The 24702-nt window shown below is 45.4% G+C and overlaps 2 protein-coding genes across 3 annotated transcripts in view; one reads left to right on the top strand and one right to left on the bottom strand.

Moving 5' to 3' along the window:
• ktub (Tub domain-containing protein ktub) overlaps positions 1-3623 on the top strand; it is a 122080-nt gene extending 118457 nt beyond the window's left edge. For both annotated transcript variants that reach the window (XM_065456015.1, XM_070527015.1), the window contains 2 exons: positions 2426-2509; positions 3424-3623. In XM_065456015.1, coding sequence (XP_065312087.1) covers positions 2426-2509; positions 3424-3557 — 218 coding nt within the window. In that variant the 3' untranslated portion in view covers positions 3558-3623. The remainder of the gene's footprint in view (positions 1-2425; positions 2510-3423) is intronic.
• Positions 1-24702, bottom strand: part of B9d2 (B9 domain-containing protein 2) — a 969675-nt gene that overhangs the window by 364003 nt on the left and 580970 nt on the right. The gene's annotated exons all lie outside the window — the stretch shown is intronic.

Below are 24702 nucleotides of genomic sequence, written 5' to 3'. Positions count from 1 at the left end.
GGGCGGCCCTTCTTTCCAGAAAACGTCACTGCCGTTGCGAAAAATTTAGAAGAAACCGCATTTTAAGCGACCATGTACGAGCGTGGCAGAGAGAAGGAGCTTAATGCAAGCTGAATGTCAACTCCTCTTCATGCAAGGCTTGTCACTTCAGATGGGGTGTTGGAGATGACATGAAGCGGAAATGAACGCAGAACCCTGAGAATACAAGAGCATAGAAAAGCGAAGACAAAGAACAATGAACTATGAATAAATAAATAAATTACGCCCAGATGAGTACCAAAAAAAAACCTGCCTATAGGACGTGACTGACGTAAGTATAACACCAAGGCTTTAGTGGCTCATTTTTCGTCCCCACTGTTGTCACAGGGTCCCGAAAAGAAGCCTAGCCTAGCCTAGCCGAAAAGTCACTAGCCTGTGTTTGACCATGCGTTACCATGTAATGCGTTCGCTGCCAACGTCATGGTGGTTTAGCGGCGACAGCGACATATCACGTGCTGAATGCCATCAGGTACATGAAAAAAAAATATAGCGTGGAAAAAAATAAGACTGAAGAAGAAAGTGGACAGGACGAGCGCTCTCCAAATTCAAATCCTGTTTATCTCGCGCTTTTTTTCTTGTTTTTTGACAATAATCAATAGCAACAACGTTTCAGACACTATCAGATAGATTTAATTAATTACACAGCGGTGAGCAGATTTGACCGATTATAGAAACAGAAACAACAAAAAGCGACTACTGGCGGTGGCTACATGATGTCTGCATGAATAGGTGACCGACGAAATACACATAACAGCAGAAGCTGTTATGTGACCTCAAATTTTCTCGTGTTCTTCAGTTGATGCTTAAGTTTGGACAAAGAAAAACTTTGGACAACCACGGCGTACGCGGAAAAAAAACGTTGAATAAACGAAAATAGATTAAAAAAAGCCAACTTCGGTGCTTAAAAGCTAATTTGCCTCGGCGTCAATAAACAGCGCACAGGTATATAACTAATCACAGGTCATACCAAAGGCAGCGACGTTCGAACAGAGCAATACATCTGAACATTGTTCGGCTAGTTTTGCGTGCAACTAACAATAACTGCCCTTTCTATACTTGCTCTATCAGAAAATAAACACACAAGTGCTACACCACTACGCTGATATAACTGCAGCAAAATACGTTTAAACACAAGTCATTTCAAGGAAAATGCCGGATTAACGAGTCGATGGCGTCAGCTTTCATTGGCTATTCATAGGCGCAGTGTTAAACCCCAGCTCAATGGAACCTATCGTTTCGTGAACTCCAGTTAAATGGAACTTTGACCGAAACTACTACGCATATCGTCGGCGTATGGCGCATGAACAATGCGAGAAACGCGTAAAATGGTGATCACATTTGGAGCAAAGAAAGCCGTATCCGTAAGGAACTTGCGGGAAAGGTTGCAAGTTGCAACATTGCTTCCATCACGAGGAATTCACTAGGCAAGTGATGATCCCTGCCGAGAGAGAGAGAGACAGAGAGAGAAGGAGCAACGGGATCGGTAGGGCCTTGCAGTCTAGCTGTCCCTGCTGTTTCGTTCTCAGCGCCAGGAACAAGAGACCCCTGGTAGATGATGCCCTAGTTGCCTGCTCTGAAGACACTTTCGAAAATATTACCGGGTGGAGTTGGCGGCGAAGTTCACAGATGCTACTCTTTCAGTGGGCGTCACTGCTTCGGACCAGATGGCAGGAGATAAAGTCGGAAGCATGAAGCGCAATATGTAAATCAAGGACTGCGCAGACTAATTTGGATTTATTGCGCGCAAACACAGACACGCACGCACGCACACACACACACACACACACACACACACACACACACAAACACACACACACTCACACAATATATATTATATATATATATATATATATATATATATATATATATATATATATATATATATATATATATATATATATTCATACGAGCACTTATTTATCCTTTTCTCGGGGACTACACTTCGCCCACGAACAACTTTATGTTATCGTTGGTTCTACGTGTTCTGTAATGAGATTGTATGCGCGACATGAATTGTGTAGTGCTTTCTGGGAAGCACGGGGGCACGGCTAAGCACCAGGTCACGGGATCTAATCCCGGCCACGGCGGTCGCATTTCGACGGGGGAGAAATGCTAAAATACCCGGGTAACATTTAGGTGCACATAACATTTAGGTACACGGGAAAGAACCCCAGCTGGTCCAAGTTAATCCGCAGTCCCCCGCTACGGCATGCCGCATAAACAGATCGGGGTTTTGGCTCGTCAAACCTCAGAATCTAATGTAGTCCTTCTTCAAACTCTGTGTCACCTAATAGAGCCTCCTTGTACTTTGCTGTGTGAAACTGCTGAATTTCAGAGAAAGACGAAATATCTCAAATTCATTTTTACTATGGATTCGCTGTTTCAGACACACAGTCCTACGTCCTGAACTTTCACGGCCGGGTGACGCAAGCGTCTGTCAAGAATTTCCAAATAGTCCACGAAAACGACGGTAAGCTTGGCGCCGATAGTGATTAATTATCGACCTCGACAGACTACTGCCGTGACCGCCTTGATTCACTTTTTAAACAGAAGCAACGTAAGCAATTATTAGTATGCTGTGAACGCAGTGAAGAGTAGCCGTTAACAAGATAGCCTAAGCTGTCGAGAACATGTATTGGCTACTCTGAGAAGGATAATATCAAAAGCTTTGTCATAAGACAAAACTGCATGATCAGTTCATTCAAACTTGTGCAGGTAATCAGGCTAGACCAAAATTTTTAAAGCAACTGAATGGTATGTAGCCTAATTGAAAACCTAAAAGATAGCTGTAAAGTGGGCACTTCGTTGACGCTTGGAAATCTAGGCATGATTTCTCTATATAACGATTTCTGTAGAATTGTTCCCAGGGATTTACGCTAGATGTGATATTATCTGAAGTCATTTTCTTTTCCTTAGACAAGTGAAGTTTGCAGGTCTACATATCGTGTGGATGAATCATCTAGGGACGCGTGAAATACTTTCTATAGGATCCTCCCGTAGTAAATCGTAAACATTGCCAACGCTATATTGTTGGATACCAGAAAAATTCTGCTCGAAACATGGACCTGGTACTGCGTGCAAAAAAAAAACACGAAAATATCAGTTGTAGGCAACAAGTTTTAAATTTCTGCTTTGCGTGGTTTTTGGTGACTTATCCACGTAAGTCATGTCTTGTTGCATGTTTGCTTTCCAATAAAGTGGCATGTCAGTCATACGTAGCAACCTTCGTTTAATGCACACTTCTGTGATCCAGTTCAACCAAACACATTTCTCGCTTCAAAACTCATATAGCACTTCCATTTCTCGAGCTTCTGCGATTCGGACAAGACTAAAGGATTGCCCCTTTAAGAAACTTACCTATCGCATTCCTTCTGTCTTTCGCAGCTGACTACATCGTGATGCAGTTTGGCAGAGTGACCGAAGAGTGCTTCAGTATGGACTACTGCTACCCACTGTGTGCTCTGCAGGCGTTCGCCATCGCCCTGTCCAGCTTCGACAGCAAGCTGGCCTGCGAATGACCGTTACTGCAGTCGCCTAAAGACATTGCCCTGCTGCGCGGCAATCGAAAATGGCGGCGCACTGTGCTTCACCTGAGGAAACTCCGCCGCAGAAAGTGGGACTGCCATGGATTGGCCTTCAGCGACGCCGAATGGATTCCATGAAGCCGGCGAGGGATGGACAATGGTCACTCGCCGGACAATGCGCGGTTCGACCAGTGCGTTTCGTGGGGGAATGGAGGGCAATGGTGTTGCTGACTTTCCTCCTTCCCTCACACCTCCTACCTTTCCCTCTCCCAGCTTTCCCTCATTTCCGGTGAGGCTGCAGTCGAACCTGCATATCGCGCGCACGGATAGAACTGATTATTCGATATAGCAAAGCAAGGCTATAATTATGCTCGCCGATATCATCGTGTATAAAATACACGCAATAGTGAATGTCGGATATAGAGAAGCAAATCTAAACATTTCTCGTCGGTATAAACGCCTCGCAGACTTGCGCCCATAACGAACAATGACTATAGCGAAGTTATTTTGGTGTCCGGTGCGAATTCGTTATAACGAGGTTCGACTGTATATGCCGCGGTCGCCACATCCGTGGCGGAATTGAAGGAAGACCTGCGAAGATGAAGTAGCTTGAAAAGCTGACGAAGCTAAAGTGGCTTCCACTGGAGTCAAGCACGGTGGTATTCTGCACTGCCTCGCGACCATCCTCCTGCCCAAATCCTGTTTCACCGCGAGACGCCTCAAAGACTCGCACGTCTTTAGCTAAGCGATGTTTGCCGTTACATCGTTGACCCCACTGAGCGAAATCAATCTGTACTTGATGCGCAAACTACAGCAGTTCATAGAGAGCTGTGCTGCAATATAAGCTATGTTGGTGCACTGTCGTTGGAGGAAAGTGTTGGTTCTTAAGTCGACAACTAATACCAAGATTGAGATTGTGCCTCACTGGTTAAGGGCACTACTTTTTTTAATTTTTGTAATGCCTGGTATTTCAGTGCAAACTATGAGCTGATTTACTCGGCGACTGAGGATTTTAGTTCAAGCAGTACATAGGTTATGGGAAGATCCTAAGTCGCTTTTAACATAATTCAAGCATCCCACGTTATTTACCATGCAAAAAAAAAATATGATACACGAGTGTCGGTCACCAAACGGTAATTCGCCATCCTCTTTAGTTTAGCGCTGCTTTCTATCACATACAGATCATTTTTTAACTTTGGCCCTAGTCACAGATGGACGGTCTAGTTCCAACTAAGCTAAGATTTCTTCTCGCGGCGCTTAGTGTTGAAGGTTAATCAGCTTCAGGTCTGTTACCGATAGTTTGATCTTCAGCCCAATCGGTAGAACAATCGCCCCCAGCCAGATTGTCATTCTGGGCTCACTTTTCAGAGCACTATTGGGCTGTCCCATAACTGCAAAGGATTATTTTCGAGTAACCAGCACAGACACCTTTTAGCATGCGGTTATAATAAATGGATGCTTTCTTTCTAGAGAAATCTTACGGTGGAATATTTTTTTTTGTATTCTTGCCTTGATGTGCAATCTTTGCCAGTACTTCCAACCACTTGTGAAGTCTGCTGAAAACCTTGACTGCCAGAAGTGTAGGCAGTCGAGCACCAAATCTACGCACATGCCAATCTCAACGAAGCTGATGTCGATAAAAAGTCAAGCGATCTTACAAAGCTTTTGAGCACAATCTACTGATAACGCGCACGTCTCGGGGCTTGTGAGACGGCGATAGGCGTTCAATACAGAAAAAAAAAGAGATGCATGCGCCGAGCTTCAACGGTGGCTTCTTCACTCTAGGAATGGATAAGGCAGTGTGAAAGACACGAACCAAAGGAATACGTCAGACACGCATGGGTTCTAAGTGTTTGTTACGTCATCCATTCGTACATGTCTTTCGAACAAATTTACAATCCACAATGTACAGCTCATTAGCCAAAGTTTCTATCCTGGTCAATGTTATTCTTTGCTGTCACCTTTCAAGCAAAAGTCACGCTGCAAACCCGGAGAAAATGCAACTGCCTCTGGAGTCAGTGCAAATGTGCATCCGCCTCTAAAATTTCTGAAATTTGTTTTTAAATGCGTTTAATAGTGTTCTACCTTTTAGGAAAATCCTGTGCATGAGATGACAAAGTGGATAAGTTGAATGAAAAGGTGACTGTTTTAAGTTTCAAATAAACGTTTTTGAAGTGCGTTGCTTTGCTGTCATTTAGCGTCAGTGCATTAGTGATGACACTTTAGCTCAATCAGTACAGCTGCACATGGTCAGGGAGCAGTGGCACGTGATGCGTGACACCAAGAAAAGTACCAGTCATACTCTGGAGCAATACTTTATTTTCTCTCTTTTTAGACTACGCTACCTTCGGGATACGCTCACATACGTCGCTGAGCAAAGAAACAGACTTGGTTCCGGTTTTAGGCCCACGCTGTTTGAACGTGTGCCTCTGGGTGTTATAATACTGACGAAATAGGAACGACAAAGTTGTCTGCAATCTTGAAACAAAAAAATGTCGTAGGATTTTGATCACATCAATCCGAAACCCAGAAGCCGAACCTACAATTTCCTCGACAATTCATCTCAGTGAATTGAATTCTGGGTTTTGACATGCCGAAATCACGATTTGATTATGAGGGTACGTCGTAGTGGAGGAGTTCGGACTAATTTTCACCACCAGGGGATATTTGATGTGCTTCCAATGCACGAGACTCGGGTAATTCATTTCAGTCAATTCATCATCCAACTGAAGGAATAAGTACAACATCAAGTTTGTATTTCGCTATCGACTGCAGCTGTTTCATATAAAAATCCCTATAATACTTGTCTATGCATAGAACACTTAACTTCCTAGTACATGATAGCGGCCTATTTTTCTGATGAAGAAAATTGGCCCTTAAATTTACTAAATTGCCAATGACCTGTTCGTCTTAAGTGGACGCAATACTTCACATAGGAATTGGTAATGCAAGAGTGAATTAAATGCGCCAAAGTCGAAGATTCTTTGGCATTGATTAGGCGCCAGTATATTTAATGTTCAGGCCACTCGCGTCGAAGTGTGGGTCAAGTATTCCTGTATTCCTGGGATAATATTGCAAATTTTCGGGTTTCAGCAGCTACTACTGCATATCTAATGGAGCCGAACAATGCATTCTTGCATACGCCTAATGTACAACCAAATGGCGATACATGAGAAACATGCTATATCTTCAGGACTAAAAACGCCAGGCATATTACTCGAAGTCCAGAACGGCTTTGACAGTTCCACTTGTGGACGTGTTTGAAAAACGGCTCGCTGGATCCAGATGCGGTGATCGCAGGGGGCCAACAAAGCTTTGTAGTGCGTGATATGGATTTAAATATTGTCAGCGTGGTGAGTAAACGCAGACATTACAACGCAGCACACCATATCAGAGCCACTAAAAGCCTTTCTTTGTGAAAACGCCGACCCAACGCAACTTTTGATCTAATCTGAGTTAGCGAAGTAGAAGCAGTAACTTCCGTCTTATTTTATAATTTCACAATAAAGAGAAAGTAAAATACACAAGAGAAAACAAACTCATAATGACCTTCTTGAGACACAAAGAAGCAAGTGGCGATAAACATTGGGATTTCCCAAATACAAGTACGGTTTCGTAACCTCACAAAGCGGTAAATAGCTAATATTTAATTTACATCATACTTCAGATCTTGCGGCCCCAATAGGAGGAACAATATCCACTGATAAATATACGACACAAAGGGTAAGAACATTACTATGGCATTGCAAGCCAATTAAACTTCAAGAACGCAAAAAAAAGCCTAAAGCAGCAATTTTACCGAGCACGAAGTAGTGAGCACATGACTTTGAAGTGAACCACAAGAGTAAAAATGATAAAAGAGTTCTGAAGGATATGAAATGGTAATGAAATCTTGCAGTTGTTCTACCGTGCAATCACTCGTAGTCAACCAATTGCGACAGCAGCGCGAAATTTAATATTCGCATGCTAAGCGAATAACACAGCGATTCCGATATGGTTCAAGCGGCAGCCTCGAGTTTCTTGCCATTGACATTTGTCAACTGAGGTCCAAAGGAGTTCCTTGCCACCACAAGAGGTCGCGGCAAGGACGTGTGACTATATAGGCTAAGCCAAGCAGGCCTTCGTCGAGGCAGAAACATCGTCGACAACCACAGCCAGGCTGCCAGTGCTTACACAGTTTTGCCTCGCCTTACCATTGCGCTCGCGTTTCACCTACTGTCATCCAGTCTGCAGCATTCTCACTAGATTGGAAGTTCTTTATTGAGCAACGACCTGGTAACCCGAACGCAAGAGAATGTGCTTGCGCTTACGCAATCAATTGCTGGAGGTGTGTGAATATTGGAAACTTCGGAATGAGCCGTCGAATATTGCCCTATGCGATTCAATACTCGAACCAAATATTATGTACTCGCAGGTATACACATTTTTCAAAAGGTTTTCGAGTATTTCGATAATCGTAAACTCTGCCAACTCAAACATAAAATTTGAGCAGCAGAATGACAAATTTCATGCGCGCGACCATAGTAGGCGCATAGTATAAGAAGTATTTGAGCAGGTCACGTCATTCAAGACGCCAAATTTTATCGGCCGAACCGCGAGCATTCGTACTCTCCCAATAGACCTGCTTATGCGAACGGAAGAGTTTTTTTTAATGCCCCATCTGCTCTTTTAATGGGCAAGGCTACGCAAAAACGCACCCTTGAAAAAAGAAATTATGACGGTATTATTTTTAAAATGTGAAGACTGCCTTATAGTATTGGCAAATACAGCTCTTCATCATTAGAACACTAGAGGAATAACATTCGATCTTCGATTCAATTCACATCTGGCAGAGTTCGATACGTATTCTACTCGGTTTTAAACATTACTGTCCGCTAATTCCTCATACTTATACTTCACACAACCACGACGCAGTGAGTTCGAAGGTATAGCCCTCAGTGGTTGACCAAAGCTGCCCGATGCTTTCCCGGAGAACTCATACGTCTTAGTATATTTACCAAGCGGCGTTCGGGCAGAGGAATTGGCGGCTATGGGTGCGCCTATGCAGGGCGATCGGTCCGCCTGTAGCCAGCAGGGCTCGTATTCTTCCTCCTCCCATCTTTACGACTCGCCGTAAATTACACTCCCGACTCCAGCACGCCTTTCGTGGCTACATACACCTGGGACCGTGCGAAGAATTATAGCGTCTGTCGCTGGGTTTGCCTAAAGTTCCTTAATTTGGTCGTTCCGCCCCCATAGGTTCGCCCGCTGTTTGTTCTTCCAGGCGCGTAAACCCCACTGCAACTTCGGGCCCTACGGCGTCTCTAAGTGGCGGGGAGCTGCGTATATTTTCAAGCTAATGGCTTTCCTTGGCTCTTTCGCCCGTTTCCGTGATCGGTCGGTCGCTGGCGACCGACGCTCCGTATAATCGCTAGCGGGAGATTGCAACAAAGACGCCGACGCAGAATGCAAGCCCGCGCAGCGGGCGTGGCAGCGCGCGTTTTGGGAGCCCATACTCGGTGACCACCGAGTAGTTTCAAACGTCCTCGGTTAAAACCTAAGAATTACAAACGAACTCCAGCGACTTGCCCTTCTTTCGTCTGAGAGGCCGCTGAGGACAGCTGTGGTCCACTGGCCGTTGCATACAACCACGTTGGGCTCGCTTAGTTCCCTGATGTCCTACGGCTTTGGGAGTTTAAAAGAACAGTTTTCTTCTTCTTCTTCTCTCTCTCTCGTACAGGTCAGCCTTTGTGACAACGGTTTGAGGATTAATCTTAAACATCCAGTGAAAACATTATGAATGAACCTGCGTCATATCAAAGCTAAAGTTATTACATTATCTGAAACAACGAGCTTTTGTTTTCTCATTAGCGCAACATTTACGTCAGCAGAGCAGACTCACTAAGCTCAGCCCTCTTTCAGAGGTCCCTCCCCCATGTGTATGTGTATAGAGACCCCCATGTATATATATATATATAGCATAAGAAGCCAACAAACAAACACACAAAGGACGAAACGGGGCAAGAAATTACGTGTACTAATTGAAATAAAGAAATTTTAAATGAATGGAAATTGCAAGTTATCGAAATGGAGAGTTAGTGGTAGTAACACTTATATACCCCTGAAAGTGGACGGGAAGCTGAAAGTGGACGGGAAGCTGACGGGAAGCTGGTTGATGACATTGGAAATCATCAACAATCGTTTTGTATAATTTTTTGTACTCATATGTTGCTTATAGATGATCGGGTCTGCAGTCTTAGCGACAATTAATGGGCGTTGTACTAGTTAAGCTGGGTCATTCATTTATTCAGTGATTCGCTTATGAGCACGAATACCGTTCTAGAAGTGTGTGGAAATTCGTTTACATTGAGAATCACCGTCGCTGTATTGTGCACATTTCTTTCTTTCTCCGTAAAAAACAATGCCAACCTCTAAATCCCGCAAATATTTCTCGCTGTTCATTAACAGCAAAGGTTGTAACAACGTAATTTCAGGAATATTTTCCTAGACTGGGAAATGTTTGCTTAAAGAAAATGAAGCAAGGCAAAAGATTTTTGTCGATAGATATTTATGCTAGGGTTACTCATAATGCGTTTTGGATGCGCAGACAAAGCTTCCCGACTAACCAGAACAATCATGGTGGCTTTTCGGGGTGTCGAATGTACAGTGCCCACAAATGCTTGGCTCCACTGACATACCGATGCCCAGAACCCATCGATTCTGCCAGTAGGTATAGGATATCGTCTTGGGGGAATGGCACCGTGACTGTTACTCAGTGTTCGTATCGTTTCTGGTTGAAACAAACTTTTTCCAAGCAGGCACGTTGACATGAATGCTACCGTATCGCATCACGAGTAATGCAGTGCGCCAGCGTGAACATGCTGCCCATCATGGCTTGTGCAATGGTGGTGGCATAAGGTGTCGCACGGAAAAGAAGGAAGCATATAGGAAGGAACATTTCGACACGCAGCGAGCTTTGGCAAGCGAACGCTCCGTGAAGCCGCAGTGGTGGCCCAATGCGTGAACTCTTGCGTTGAGATCACGGAGCAAGAATGGAGACTTGCTGAGGTGCTTGATTATCAGTAGCTAGGCCTGTAGTTATCATTCGGTGCGCTCTTCTTCAGCTGCCTTGCGGTGGCTCTGCCTGCGGAGCGGGAACACTAAACCAACCGCGCACATTGAAGTGTGTTGGTGTGTTGGGCCGACAGGTATGGCTTCAATCGCGTTGCGGTATGCTCCCTCCTATCCTTTTCCTTCCTCCATGGTGTCGCACAATGGAGGCGAAGCAGCGCTCCGAGACGCTTCCGGCACCACACCGCGTGACAGCTCGGCGGACGCAGCAGATCCGCAGTAAATTACATTCGCAATGCGATGCGATCGCGTTTACATGCACTGCTTCAGTCGACTTAGTCGTCTCAATCAAATCCTGCCTGGCGGGTTAATGTGACGCGCTTTCCAGGAGCATTCACTCAAGAAAGAAAGAAAGAAAGAAAGAAAGAAAGAAAGAAAGAAAGAAGGAAAGAAAGAAAGAAAGAAAGAAAGAAAGAAAGAAAGAAAGAAAGACAGACAGACAGACAGACAGACAGACAGACAGACAGACAGACAGACAGGCAGGCAGGCAGGCAGGCAGGCAGGCAGACAGGCAGACAGACAGACAGACAGACAGACAGACGGACGGACGGACGGACGGACGGACGGACGGACGGACGGACGGACGGACGGACGGACAACTTCATTGATATCTGATATCAAGTGAGTTTGGGTCCCCCCGGGTCCCTGGACCACCGCGCGGTCCCATGCTACTTCAAGGCAGTCATGTTCCTTTTGTTCATGACGTCGGCAGCCCGTTCCACCGCAGCAAGCTTCGATGTCGAGTCTGTAGATGATAGCAGGACCTCTCAGTCCTCCTAGGTCAAGATGGCGGGCTGTCACCGCGGAGGAGGATCAGCAGCGCGGCCGAAAAGGATGCGGGAGAGCATGGCGTGAAGGTCGCCGCAGATATAGGGAGCGTGTAGGTGAGGTGCCACAGTAGCTGGATAGACTGCTGAGGGGAAGGGAGAAGGCGGCTCTGGAGGCTTCTCCAGAGAATTTGTTGGGAATAGGTAAGAGAGGGGTGGAGAGGAGGGTAAGTCTGACCATCTAGACAGCCTGTTTGCATGAGTTCTGCAAATGTGCGCACCCGCTCCCTCGAAAAGCACAGATCGAGGCTGTTCTGAGCCCGGCAAATCAAAGCACGAGCCATTTTATGGCAGCCTTGTTTCCGGAGTTCCCAGTGTAAGCCGGCACCCCCGAAGCTCTACCCTGCGTGACCACTTTTGGATGGGGTCTTCAACAAGTACCCGGCAGGGGTGTAAATCACGTCTCTGGCAAACTTGGGGAAAAGCGCTTTTGAGTCGATAAAGATGTATTGAGCATCCGAATGTGCAAGGGCTATAAAGTGGTCTCCTCTGCCTCCTCAGGCGTAGCGCTCGAGGGAAGACGGTGAGCTAGGGGATGGGGTAGAGTTCAGTTGTAACCAACTGCTACAGCTTCATGCGTTGTACAAGTGGCGTCTGCGCAAATGACACTCTGGGCTTGTCCGTAATACTTGTGAAGGGGCATTTGCGCGAGCTCCGCGGTGAGAGATATGATGCTGGGGACAGACGTTTCGAGGAAGGGGTTTAACTACGAGGAGGGTTACGGATGTGTCGAGGGACGGCTACAAGGGTCGACTGACTAGCGGGTGTGTTGATGCGAACGAACGAGAGGATATGGCGGCCAGTCACTTTGGCAGCAAGTCTCCACTACTGCGTCTGAAGGCACACATCATCTACTTCTGCAACCATGTTACGCATGCCTAGTCCAAGGAGTTTGGCTGTGCTGGTGCTACGGAGTAGGTTTAGCGCTGCCTTAGTTGCAAGGCCGATCGTGGCCTCCACGTGCTTGGTATCCGTGCGGTTCAGCTTGACATGTGTAGTGGCGTGTTTAATGCGGCTAAGCGTAAAAGCGCGTACAAATTTCATGTCAGGTTCGCTTAAACTCCTGTGCAGGGAGGATACGCGGCGGTAGAAGCTGCAATCCGGATTGCGTGGAGGCACTGAGTGTTTTAAAGGTAGGGTCATTGGGTCAGAAATCCGACAAGTAAGGAGCGGATACTCCCGCAGAGCCTTCTGGCCAAGGTGTCGCGCTACCACCAGGACCCGCAGTGACAGGACACACTGTTGAACATGTTTTCCGAGGTCGTAGGAGGTTCAATAATCTTTGCTCTTGTTTTGGTTTCGATGGTTAGCCTTTCGTTTCTAGGTTAACGTATTGCGCTGATATATACGACGTCATTTCACCCGCGTTTCCGAGTGTAAAGCTCTTTGATGTTTTACTTAATTTCTGCCTGCTGCCTTCCCATATGTGCTAAACTCATGAAAACCAACATTTTCTTTTAAAGACGCACGCTAAGCTATTCAAGGTACTTATTCAGGCAAAGCTGAACTGGTTCAAGCATAGTAGGCGAAAACTAGTGGTGTCAGAGCTGTTCTTACTGTCATTTCTGAGCGTTCTTATGTTGCTTTTCTCAGATGTCAAGAAGCCAACAAGCACTGACACCAAGGACAACATAGGTTGTTCTTTTTTTTTTTACAGCAGGCGTGTCAGATGCTCTTGACACGCCGGCTAACACGCGTGCGTTGACAGACCGGGGGGGGGGGTGGCCTTGGCCTTTTGCACAACATTTCTTTGCTCTCAATTTGACACGCTAACACACCTTCCCTCGTTGCCACACCCTCCCGCCTTACACACTCTCCCCTCTAGAAGAAGCCCACCCATACACACTAAGGCGAGGAAAGCACACGTCGCCTTGAAGAAGACGAGTCCACTTGTCGAAACGTTGGCTCCTGCTTTCACCTTGTTCACGTTTTGCTCATCGTCCCACAAGTAATTGACCCTATGTTTTCCTTGGTGTCAGTGTTTTTTGGCTTCTTATGATATGATTAATAAAAATCGGGCCCCTCAGTTAACCCTCTTTCTTCTCGATTCCTGAGATGGGACACAATCGGATGCAGTGATTGTATCGAAGAACATTTACATTTTTTCGCGTCCCACGTTGTACACGAAATTTTGCTGGCCTATTGTAATCCTTCTCCCGCAGTGCTGAGATTGCATTCCTCAACTTCAACACCTTCACTTGTAGACATTTGATAACGTACTTCGGTATGTCAGGAAATTTGAAATGGTCCGCTTTGTCAGGCCCGGAAAGGTCGAAACAAAGAAACATGTCGGAATTTATCTTAACTTGAATGTATTCTAACCGGAATTGTTCTGCTTCTGGTATATTCTAAAACACACGAATTGCTACAGCCAAAGCAGGAGCACTTGCCGTAGCTATGCAAAATTATTGCCACGTCAATACGTCCTTACTCCTTACGGTTCATCTTGGGCAACGAGTAACACATTACGAAAATGTGCCCTTAAACATGCAGCCACGTGTTTTATTCCATTTCAACCTTCTAGTTTAAGGATCTGTGGTGCACATATTACCATTTTAATTTTCTGCATATTTTGCACCAGCCTGGAGACATCCGTTAAACAAAATCAGGCGCATTCTTGTGCTGATTGTTGGACAAAACAAAGAGAAAAAAATTGGTGTAGGTTCACGGCTGATGTAGTGCTTCTGTAAGAGTAGCGACGCACAAAGAACACTGATGTAGCTGGTCAGTGCCACATCTTTGTCGTCTTACCAAGCACGGCAACAGCATCAACAATTTAGCAAGCGCCGGTCACGTCATGTCAGAATGGGATTCATGCAACCGCGGCCGCTGCATGCATCACGTGCAGTAAGAGAAAGCAGTTTTCATCACATCATGCTGACTGCACCAAGACCATGCTTTAAAAAAATGCGCATGTGAGGTTACAAAGCAAGGGAACAGCAAATTACAAACTCTAGATTAAAATTATGGGGTTTCACGTGTCAAAGCCACTTACTGATTATGAGGCACGCCGTAATAGAGGACTCCAGAAATTTCTACCACATGGGGTTCTGTTACGTGCACCTGAACCTAAGTAAACGGGCGTTCCCACATTTGGCCCCCATAGAAATGCGGCTGCCATGGCCGGGATTCAATCCCGCGGCCTCGTGCTTAGCACCCCAACGCCATAGCCACTGAGCAAAGATTACAAACTCTGTTGTACAAAGTATACCTGCTCTGAGCAAATTTTACAGATTTAGGCATCACAACTAACGAATAACGCTGCTTCGCAGTTGATGGATCCCTAAACCGAACGCGTAATCAGTACTCAAAGTACAAAGTACGCCCACACCTATAAAATATGCTATGCGTGAACAAAACGATCGCCGACGAACACAGACACTCCGTTCCTCGCGCACAGCGCGAATATGGCGTGACGCATTAACGGGGTTCTCAAGGAACGAAATGGCACAATAATTTTGCTCATAAGCAACGCAAAAAAACTTACCTTAAATATAAACTGAGTCAGTGTGAGTGGCATTGGCACAGACGGCATAGCGGGAGCGGGAACAACTCGTGGGCGGAAGCCCGGCGGCTAAATAAGGCTATAGATGGTTCGCGAAAGAGAATGGCGATAACGATTAGGTAGATAGTTGGAAAGAGGGCTACCCTCGAAGTGAGTAAGGAGGCGGACATTTTTTCGCCCCCTTGCCACCGGTCAGACTGCGATAGCCACTCCGCGAAGCGGCTCGAATGGTCGCTCTTTACCAAACAAGTTTCTGCATGACGGTAGCTACGCATCTTGACACGTGATAAAGATCTGAAACCGGAGCAGTCAAATCATCGTTAGTTTATTGCTGATTTGTGCAACGCAAGCCCGCAGTGAAGAGACTTACTCGAGCCGAAGTGAACGCTTAGAGAAGTGCGTATCAACCACGCAATCTAGCTCTGCAGCAATGGGCATACTTAGCGAGAAATAACGTCATTACTTTCTGTTGGGCTAGTTAGTTCATGCTCACTGCTGAGTGTAATGGGATGCGAAATATTGTGAATCTAGAGCAGAACAAGAAAGAGCGTTAGTGCCTGCTCTGAATAAACTTAATTGCGAGTGGCGCCCTTTCCAGTCTTGGTCTTACTTCCCAGTATTTCGAGACCTATTAAACCACTGAGAATGGGTGTCGTTATTTTTATAAGATTTCTCTTATATACCAGGTGCTTTCGCAAAGGTTTGAAACAATTTTGCATATTTACGTGTGGCAGACAGAACAATTATAGCCTTTGAGGAGTTCCACTAGAAGAGTCGGACATTACCTGCAGAAAAAACAAAAATGCACACTCAGCTAATTATTAAAAATTCACTAATGAGGTATCTAACTAATTACCAAGCCTATTGCTCAAAATGGAATCGGAAAATTGTAACCGGTGAGACTGCAAGGAATATCCACCTGAATATACCTCTGCGGGTGACACCATTTTCGAGATTCGCCCCATCAAACTTGCGCTAGAAATACACTTAAACGCAGTTGCACCCTTTGGGGTGTACATTTGTCACGGAACAATAATCGCCATCTGTCTTGCCCGAATTTCCTTTCTTTAATGTTGTGAGCCCGGTACTTCCCAGTAACGAACGGCACGCGCGTTATCAGCATGACATAACATTCTCGACAGGAAAGTAACGAGCGCAGCGTTTTCAAGAAAGGAAACGCAAGCAAGACAGATGACGATTATTGTTTCGTGGCAAATATACACCCCAATGGCTGCAACCGCTTTTAGAGGGTATGCTCTGCTGTTTCACGGATTTCTTTTGATGAAAACACGGTTTTAATTATTGAAGCACAAGGGTCACTCGATCGCCCATGTATTTCTTCGCAAAGTTCGGGAATTACTATCTCGAAACTAGTGTCACCCTGAGAATTCGTTCAAGTGGATCCCACTGGCTGTGGTATGTGACGTAATAAGTAGCTAAAAAACTTATTTAGGAAGTATTCGTTATTTATTCACTATTGCCTTTAGATTATCGTTTAAATAATGTCAGCCTGTTCGAGTAATACAACTCAAGGATTACAATGGTGCTCTCTCCCGCGTGTGTTTCTCAAAGGTTGTTTAAGGTCCTCGCAGAAGCACCAGGTATAGCGTGCCGACAGTCAAGAAACGCGCTTATTTTCCGATGACGTATGCAAGAAAAATAACGCTCATCACACGTCCGCAATGAAAGTTTTGAAGTAAGTACGCAGACATGTAATAGCGAATGCGATCGGGCTGCATTCTGGGAACGGCGCATGCGCGTAGACGTCGCGTGAATTGTCTTCGATCGCAACGAAACGTCGAGCCTGCTTGCAGCTCTCGTCTCATAATGGGAGCGTATTTCCATAGAGGACCCTTCCGCGATCGCTGCACGTACTAGGAAATCGCGCCGTAAATTATACCCGGACCAGCTCGGCAAAGGCGCACCGCATGAGAACAGGCACAGAACAAAACAAATTTGGGGAGAATCATTGATAGCGTAGCTCGTTTCGCCGGCAGACACTTGCAACCGCTTCCTGTGTCGCGACGAATGTGCGGTCCTAAATGGCTTTTAATATCCGGTACGTCCGAGGGGGCAGGCCGCCCTTATTACAGGCCGGCCAGTCGAAATTGATTTCAACCGGGAGATATATACGTTTTCCTTTTATTGCTGTGCTTATCTCTGTTGCGTCGCTTTGTATTTTTTGTGTTGAGCGAGCGTCGAACATTTTTGAACGGTTGTAAGGGCAGGATTTGGCCTCGCGGCGGAGAAAAAGAAAGAAAAGAATCGATTTTAGCGCTCGTAGCAAAAGAGGAACACTTGCAGTTTGTGAACGGTAATAAGTACAACTTGACGTTTTTACCTGCTTCGATGGTGAATTTTGCCTGCTTCGGTGAATCGCAAGCAAGAATTAGTGGGATATCAGTTGAAGTATTGCATAATGTATTGTTACTTTGATTCAGTTTTGTAGCACTGAACTCGATTCGCCTTCTGTTTCGTAACACTAAGCATCATCGCCGATGTGAAATGTAACGGTTTTCTTCTGCGATTACTTCCTCGATTCTATGAGAGATTCGTAATTGTGCGCCAATACAGTGTACGAATAGCAGTTTTCTTTTAGCCCAAATCCCACACCGAATCGAATACTGTCATGCGCGGGTCAAATAATTGCACAAGCCAATTGAATCGAACATCGGCTATTTCTTTGAAGTTTCTGAATAAGGTGAAGCCTTTTCACCAGAATTATCAAACAACTTTTAGCATTTTGCTGTTATCAAAATTAGAAAATTTTTATAATTTCACTACACAATACAGAACTATCTTCAAAAAGAACCAAAGGGAGCATTCAGAGCAACCAAGCAGTTTGGTTTGTTGCCTAGTTTGGGGCTCTTCAGAGATTACGCGGTCATGATTTATCATATAAACCTCGGAAAGGCAGCCTTGTTGGCACAAAATTATTATCTCTGCATAACTCCGCGACGAGATCAGAAACACATGCACTCTGCTGCGTATCTACGTATAGTACTAAACTGTAACCTCTGCCGAATGCCATGTCTAAACAACATTTGATTGTGAGTGATTGTGTTCAGTCTAAAACATCTGCCCGTTCGAGAGACGAAGTGAGCTCTAGTGCGTTCTCTCGGCTGTGGATGCGGTTAAAGTTACATCATTCTTGCTTTAATTTTGTGATGGTTTATAGCCGCCGATTAAACTATTAAAAAGACATTTCAGTTCGATTGGAGGACCAAATCGAATTGTCCCTATTCTATTCGGGGACTGAATCAAATGGGACAATATTCCAATCGTTATTCGCAAGCCCCTGGCAACCTTTGGGCCCTAAAAAAACATCTTATGCTAAGATTGTTCCAAAGAGAAAATTTCAGCCACTCCTGATGCTGGACACATCATTAGTGAAATGTGCAAGCCAGTCGCAAATAGCAATCATGGAAGAAAAGCTTTGTGAGTTTAGCTTCAGTTCTGCACAAGCCCGCGAGGTGGAGACACGTTCATCAGCGGAAAAAAGGGACATAATCCCGTCTTGTAGCGCGTGGCTTCGTGTTGCGCAACATGGAGGGATGCCAATTTTCTTTTTCGTTTACGATATATATCGCGAAAAAGACTTCTAGTGCAGTGTGTATTGCGCAATGTTGCTCTCGTGATCGACCTGAATTGTATTAAGAGAGCTGTCATGCGCCTCTAAAACCATTCTTGGGACTCTTGAAAAAGGCCGCTCCCCGGGCAGAAACGTCGAAATAAATGTGTTCTTTAAAGCGGAGTTCACAAAGCGAATATACGTTCAGGCAAGCGCGCCTACCTTTGTTCAGAGCACAAAGTAGTATTGTGCACGTTTCGCATGCATGAGTGTAGTAAGTATGCACGTATCTATATATGCCTGCATGTATGAATGAATGTATGTGCGCGTGCGTATGCGCGTGTGTGTGTACATGTGCGTGCGTACTGAAGCACATGTCGGTGGCGATAAATAAATAATTAGTTTGGAGTTCGGTACATGTCTTATTCTAAGCCATCTTTATTCTTTCCGCCCTGTCTTATTCTGCATGCAATGTATACCGAAATGCCTCGTCTCCAGGGACCGCAGTTCTGCCGATTTGCACGCTGTAATGGACCGCCTTCGAAGGCGGTCACTCGAAACCGGAGTAAAAACGCGTGGTCCCGATCGTGCTTTCCGAAGCTGCTCTGTGTTTCATATTAATTGCACGTTATTATTTAAACTATATACGTACGACTGGGTCAGGCAGGACCGTCACATTTTATTGAAGCACAAAGGCCTCAATTTCTTTTGAATGCGCTGGTGCGTGCATTATAAGTAAGCCACTTAGGGGAACATAACCGGCATGAACCTTTTTTGCGTATATGGTTAGCTAATAAAACATGAAGCGAGTTTTCACTGCCCTGTTTAATATGCAAGAGGGCTTCTCTGCTACTCAAGTGCGCGTGCTCTAAGTCGTTGTTTAATAAGTGATACGATGTTTGAAAAATAGGTCACAGAAGGACTGCGGCTATCGCAATAATAGAAACAATGAAGTCCAGTTGTGTCTAACAAAGTGAAAAAAAAAGGAACAAAGCCAAAATAAAAGAAATTGGCGGATGATTTCAATGTCACATGAATAATTTATTGATTCGTGGGCTTGGACGTTCCAAACAAAAGCGGGAATCGAACATCTCAATCTCGAGATCAGCAGCCCTACTCTGTAACCACTGCGTTATACCATGGTGGGTAAGGTATAACGAGTATATTGTCACGTGGTAGTGATGGTGAAGAGAGAACACAGTAGCAGTACTGTGAAAGGCAAAACTAGCTTTTATTGCGCGAACCTGTGCCCACAAAACAGGCTACACTTAAAGCACAACGATAGCGGCGAACACAGTCGGCGATCGTCGAAAATCTGATCAGCGGGTCAAGCGCGTCGGCTTTTATAGATCAGTCGTCGAATGTTCCAGATTAACTGATGGGACCCGCGTGTGTTCCACAAAGTTCTACACCATTCGTGTGTGTGTGTGAAAACTTTTATTGTACTGAGGTCCGGAGGCTCGACTTCTCAAGCCAAGGCGGGCCGCTCCCACGTTGGCACTGTCAGGCCAAGCCTTTCAGCGACATCATGGGCCCTCTGGACTGCCCTTAGTTGGTCCTGAAACAATGGGCTTTGAATCCTTTTCTCCCACTGTGTCCATTCTTCAACGAGGTTGGGGAGAGTCGCGGGACACCCCGCCAGCATATGTCTGATTCCAATGATGCCATTACAATCATTGCATTCCATCTTAATCTCCCTCTCTGGATATATTTTATTAATGGTGTACGGTGTGGGATATGTACCCGTTTGCAATAAGCGCAGTGAGACTGCCTGAGCCCTGTTCAGTTTTGAATGTGGCAATGGGAATTGTCTGCGTCCTAAATAGTAATGTTTGGTAACATCATTGTATGTTAATAAATGATCTCTGGATTCCTTCGCTTGATGGTGAACGGCTCGGTTGTGACTGTCACGGTTAGCAAGTCCTCGTGCCAAGTCATGAGCAACCTCATTGAGGTTTACCCGAGTCTCGTCCACTTTCCCCATATGCGCAGGAAACCATCGGATTTCAGTTGTCATAATCACAATGTTTTCAAAAAGTTTAGCTGCAACTCCAGCTACGTAGCCTTTATCAAAACACTTTACAGCGGTTTTCGAATCACTGTAAATGAAGGCCCACTTATTACTCCTAATGGCTAGAGCAATTGCCGCTTGTTCCGCCACCGTGGGGTCCTTGGTAAAAATTGTGAGAGCGTCTTGCACCTTCCCTTGATAATTTGAGACAATGGCCGTATAGGCTTCTTTACCGTTCACCCAGGCGGCATCAACTATAGCTGCCAGTTGGTTCTGCTGCTCTATTTCCTTCAAGAGTGCTTTAGCTCTTGCCTTTCTCCTTTCGACATTATATTCTGGATGCATGTTTCTGGGGAGAGGGTTGGTTCTGATCTTGCTCCTAACTTCAGTCATTAATTCTACTTCAGCCTCTATTGGACTCCTAGATGTATTCAGTTCTGCACCTATTGCCTGTAATATGTTCCTGCCAGCTCGTGACTGTCAATCTTTCGTGTTGCGCTAGCTGTTGGGCCTCCGCAATTTCTTGCATTGTATTGTGCACCCCTAGACTCATGAGTTTGTCGGTTGCAGCGTTACTGGGTATACCTAGGGCTACTTTAACGAGCTTCCTGAGCATCACATTAAGTTTGTTAAGTTCTGCCTGCTTCCATTTGAATAATCCAGCTACATAAGTGAAGTGACAGAGAGCAAAGGCATGTATTATCCTTAAAGCGCTGTCTTCTCCCAGGCCTCTGTGTCTATTGGTAATTCTCCTTAGTAACCTAATGACCTCATCTGTTTTATTCGAGATATGTTGTATTGTTCTGTAGTTAGTATTGTTTCCGTCTATGTGATACCCAAGAACCTTGATTTTTTCAACTAGCCTGATTGCGGATCCTTCATGAGTATATAAGCACACTCTTGGCTCATCTTCCGGAATGTAACCTCTTGGTTTACGACCTTTTCTGCAATGTTTAATGACTAAGAGTTCTGATTTGGCTGCCGAGCATTTCAACCCCATGGCTTTCAGTGTGTTCTCTACAACGTATAAACTTTCCTGTAATCTGTTCTCTGTCTGTCCTATATTGCCCTTGGCACTCCATATGGTTATGTCGTCGGCATATATCACATAACGTATACCCTCAATTTTCTCCAGATTTCTTGCAACCTTGGACATTGCTAAATTGAATAGCATGGGTGAGAGTACAGCCCCTTGTGGAGTGCCCCTATTTCCCAAATTCTTAGCTTCTGATTTAAGCTCACCCAGCATGAGTTGTGCAGTTCTATTTCTAAGAAAGTCCTTAATCATGTTAAAAAGTCTCTTACCCAAACCCATCTCCGAGAGAACGTCAAGTATTGCCTTATGCTTTATACGATCAAAAGCTTTTTCCACATCCAATCCCAAAAGAGCTTTCGTATGCGCTGGGCTAGCCTGTATAAGTTGATGTTTGATCAGCAGCATAGCATCCTGAGTTGACAGCCCTGGACGAAAGCCGATCAAGTTGTATGGGAGGATCTCGTTCTGCTCAACGTATTTCGTGAGTCGATTTAGGATGACATGTTCCATAGCTTTGCCTAGACATGACGTTAAGGAAATAGGACGGAGGTTGTCTAGAGTGAGTTTTTTGCCTGGCTTTGGTATGAGGATAGTATTGGCCACCCTCCATTCCTCTGAGTATACCCCTTTTCTCCAACATTCATTGAAGTGTTCAGTTAGATAATAGATTGATGCATCATCTAGATTTCTTAACATCTTGTTAGTTATTCCGTCAGGTCCAGCCGCCGATCGACCATTAAGACTATGAAGAGCGGCCCTCACTTCACTCTCAGTGAAGTCCCGGTCAAGTTCTTCACATATGCCTCCCGTATACTCGGGGCTCTCCTCTCCTTCGTTTGGTTGTTTAAGTGGGAGATATTTGGCTGCGAGACTATCCATGATATCCCTCTCTGTTTTATCTTGGCTTTCCTGATGAACCAACTTAGCTATAGCTGTTCTCTTGCTTGTCCTTGTTTCATTCTCGTTGAGCAAGTGCTTGAGGAGGTTCCAGCTACCTCCATGTTTGAGTCTACCATCAGCCGAATTACAGATCTCATCCCACTGTTGCTTCACGAGGGTCTTCGAATGATCATCAATTTCTCTGTTTAATTGCGCTATTTTTTTTCTTAGCCTTCTGTTAAGTCTCTGCGTTTTCCATCTCTGTAATATAGCCTGTTTGGCCTCAATCAGATGCGCCAGCCTGCTGTCCATAGCTTCAATATTTTCCTCTGTCCTGATTTCTTTAGTGGCCTCCTTGACGTCCTCTCTGAGCTGGATGACCCATGTCTGAAGGGGCTCCTGCTCGGCATGTGGAGGCCCCACTGTCCCTCTGTTCGCCCTAATTTTTCTGAAGTGATCCCAATCAGTGAATTTGAAGATTCTTGTTTCCTGTCTCGGTAAGCGTATGGTTATGTGTATGATGTAATGATCGCTTCCGAGATCCAAGTTTGAATTTTCCCAATTGGCTCCTCTTGAATTGTTCACAAAAGTAAGATCTGGCGTGGAGTCCCTGCTTGTGGAAGTGCCACAACGGGTGGGATACGCAGGATCAGTAATCAAGCATAATCCCAGATCCATGGCAAGACTCCATAGCTCCTCTCCCTTCTTTGTGTTCCAAGCGTATCCCCATGTATGATAGGGAGCATTAAAGTCCCCTCCAATAATGAGAGGGGAGTTTTTGGCAACCGAAAGCACCTTGTTGAAGAGTGCTCTAAACCTTTGTCTCATGTCGTTAGGACTGCTGTAAATATTCAAGCAGAAAATGCTTTGCGTCTTACCTCTGTTTCTTTTAAGTATAATCTCAACTAGAATAAATTCAAACCTGGAATTTCTAAGGTGAATCTCATGATCAATGTACGGCAACTTTTTGTCAATGAGAGTCGCCAACCCCCTCCCCATTCTTTTGTCTCTACATATAACTTTGTACCCAGTGAGCATAATTTCGTCCGCTAAGGTTTCCTGCAGCATAATTACCTTTGGCCTGGCCTCAGATGACCTGATCACCTGTTGCAGTGCTGCTTTTTTGTGTTGGAACCCACGACAATTCCATTGCCACACGTTAAATCCATGATTACTGTCCATTGTTATTAGGTGAGGATGCCTTTCTATTACCTGCTATTTTCCTCTTTGTGATGGCCCCCGACAATCCAGGAATGGACTTTATACTATCCGCCTCCGATGGCAGATACTCATCGTCGTCATCCCCTCGTGCCTCCATTTTCCTAAGTCTTTTCTCTGCCGTTAGCCTCCATTTCCACAATTTGTCCACTTTAAAGTTTTTATTGCGCGAACCTGTGCCCACAAAACAGGCTACACTTAAAGCACAACGATAGCGGCGAACACAGTCGGCGATCGTCGAAAATCTGATCAGCGGGTCAAGCGCGTCGGCTTTTATAGATCAGTCGTCGAATGTTCCAGATTAACTGATGGGACCCGCGTGTGTTCCACAAAGTTCTACACCATTCGTGTCACGCGATGAAATCTGATAACACAAGGTTCGGCGACAACAGACACGCGGATAGAAGCATCGATAACTTTCCAGAAACGTCGGATACATGCAGGCGCGTCCGTCGCTGTGCGATTACAGTTGTTAAGCGGCGAAACGTGGTTGCCCGATAAAGATAAGTACACGTGTCATTACCCCCCTCTTAAAAAGCATCGACCCGATGCTGCAAACAAACGAAAGTAACAAAGAAAAGCACTCGTACCAAATGAAACAACAAAGGAAGTTCATCAGCGTCCGTAAAATGGTTTAAGGCGCACCACGTGGACCACTTCAGATCGTGCGCGGCGCCGCTGTGAGTGCGATATGCCGTCTGGCACGACCTCATAGTCTAGTGCGCCAATACGTCGGATGACCTTGTAGGGTCCGAAATAGCGTCGGAGTAGTTTCTCACTGAGTCCTCGTCGGCGTATCGGTGTCCAAACCCAAACATGGTCGCCGGGCTGGTACTCAACAAAGCGTCGTCGGAGGTTGTAGTGTCGGCTGTCGGTCCTCTGTTGGTTCTTGATCCGTAGGCGGGCGAGCTGTCGGGCTTCTTCGGCGCGCTGGAGATAGCTAGCGACGTCAACATTCTCTTCGTCAGTGACGTGGGGCAGC

This window comes from Dermacentor albipictus, chromosome 10 (genome assembly GCF_038994185.2).
Source record: "Dermacentor albipictus isolate Rhodes 1998 colony chromosome 10, USDA_Dalb.pri_finalv2, whole genome shotgun sequence".
Classification (NCBI taxonomy): Eukaryota; Metazoa; Arthropoda; class Arachnida; order Ixodida; family Ixodidae; genus Dermacentor; species Dermacentor albipictus.
The sequence above is the reverse complement of the archived record's forward strand: the minus strand, read 5'-3'. Positions and strand labels throughout refer to the sequence as shown.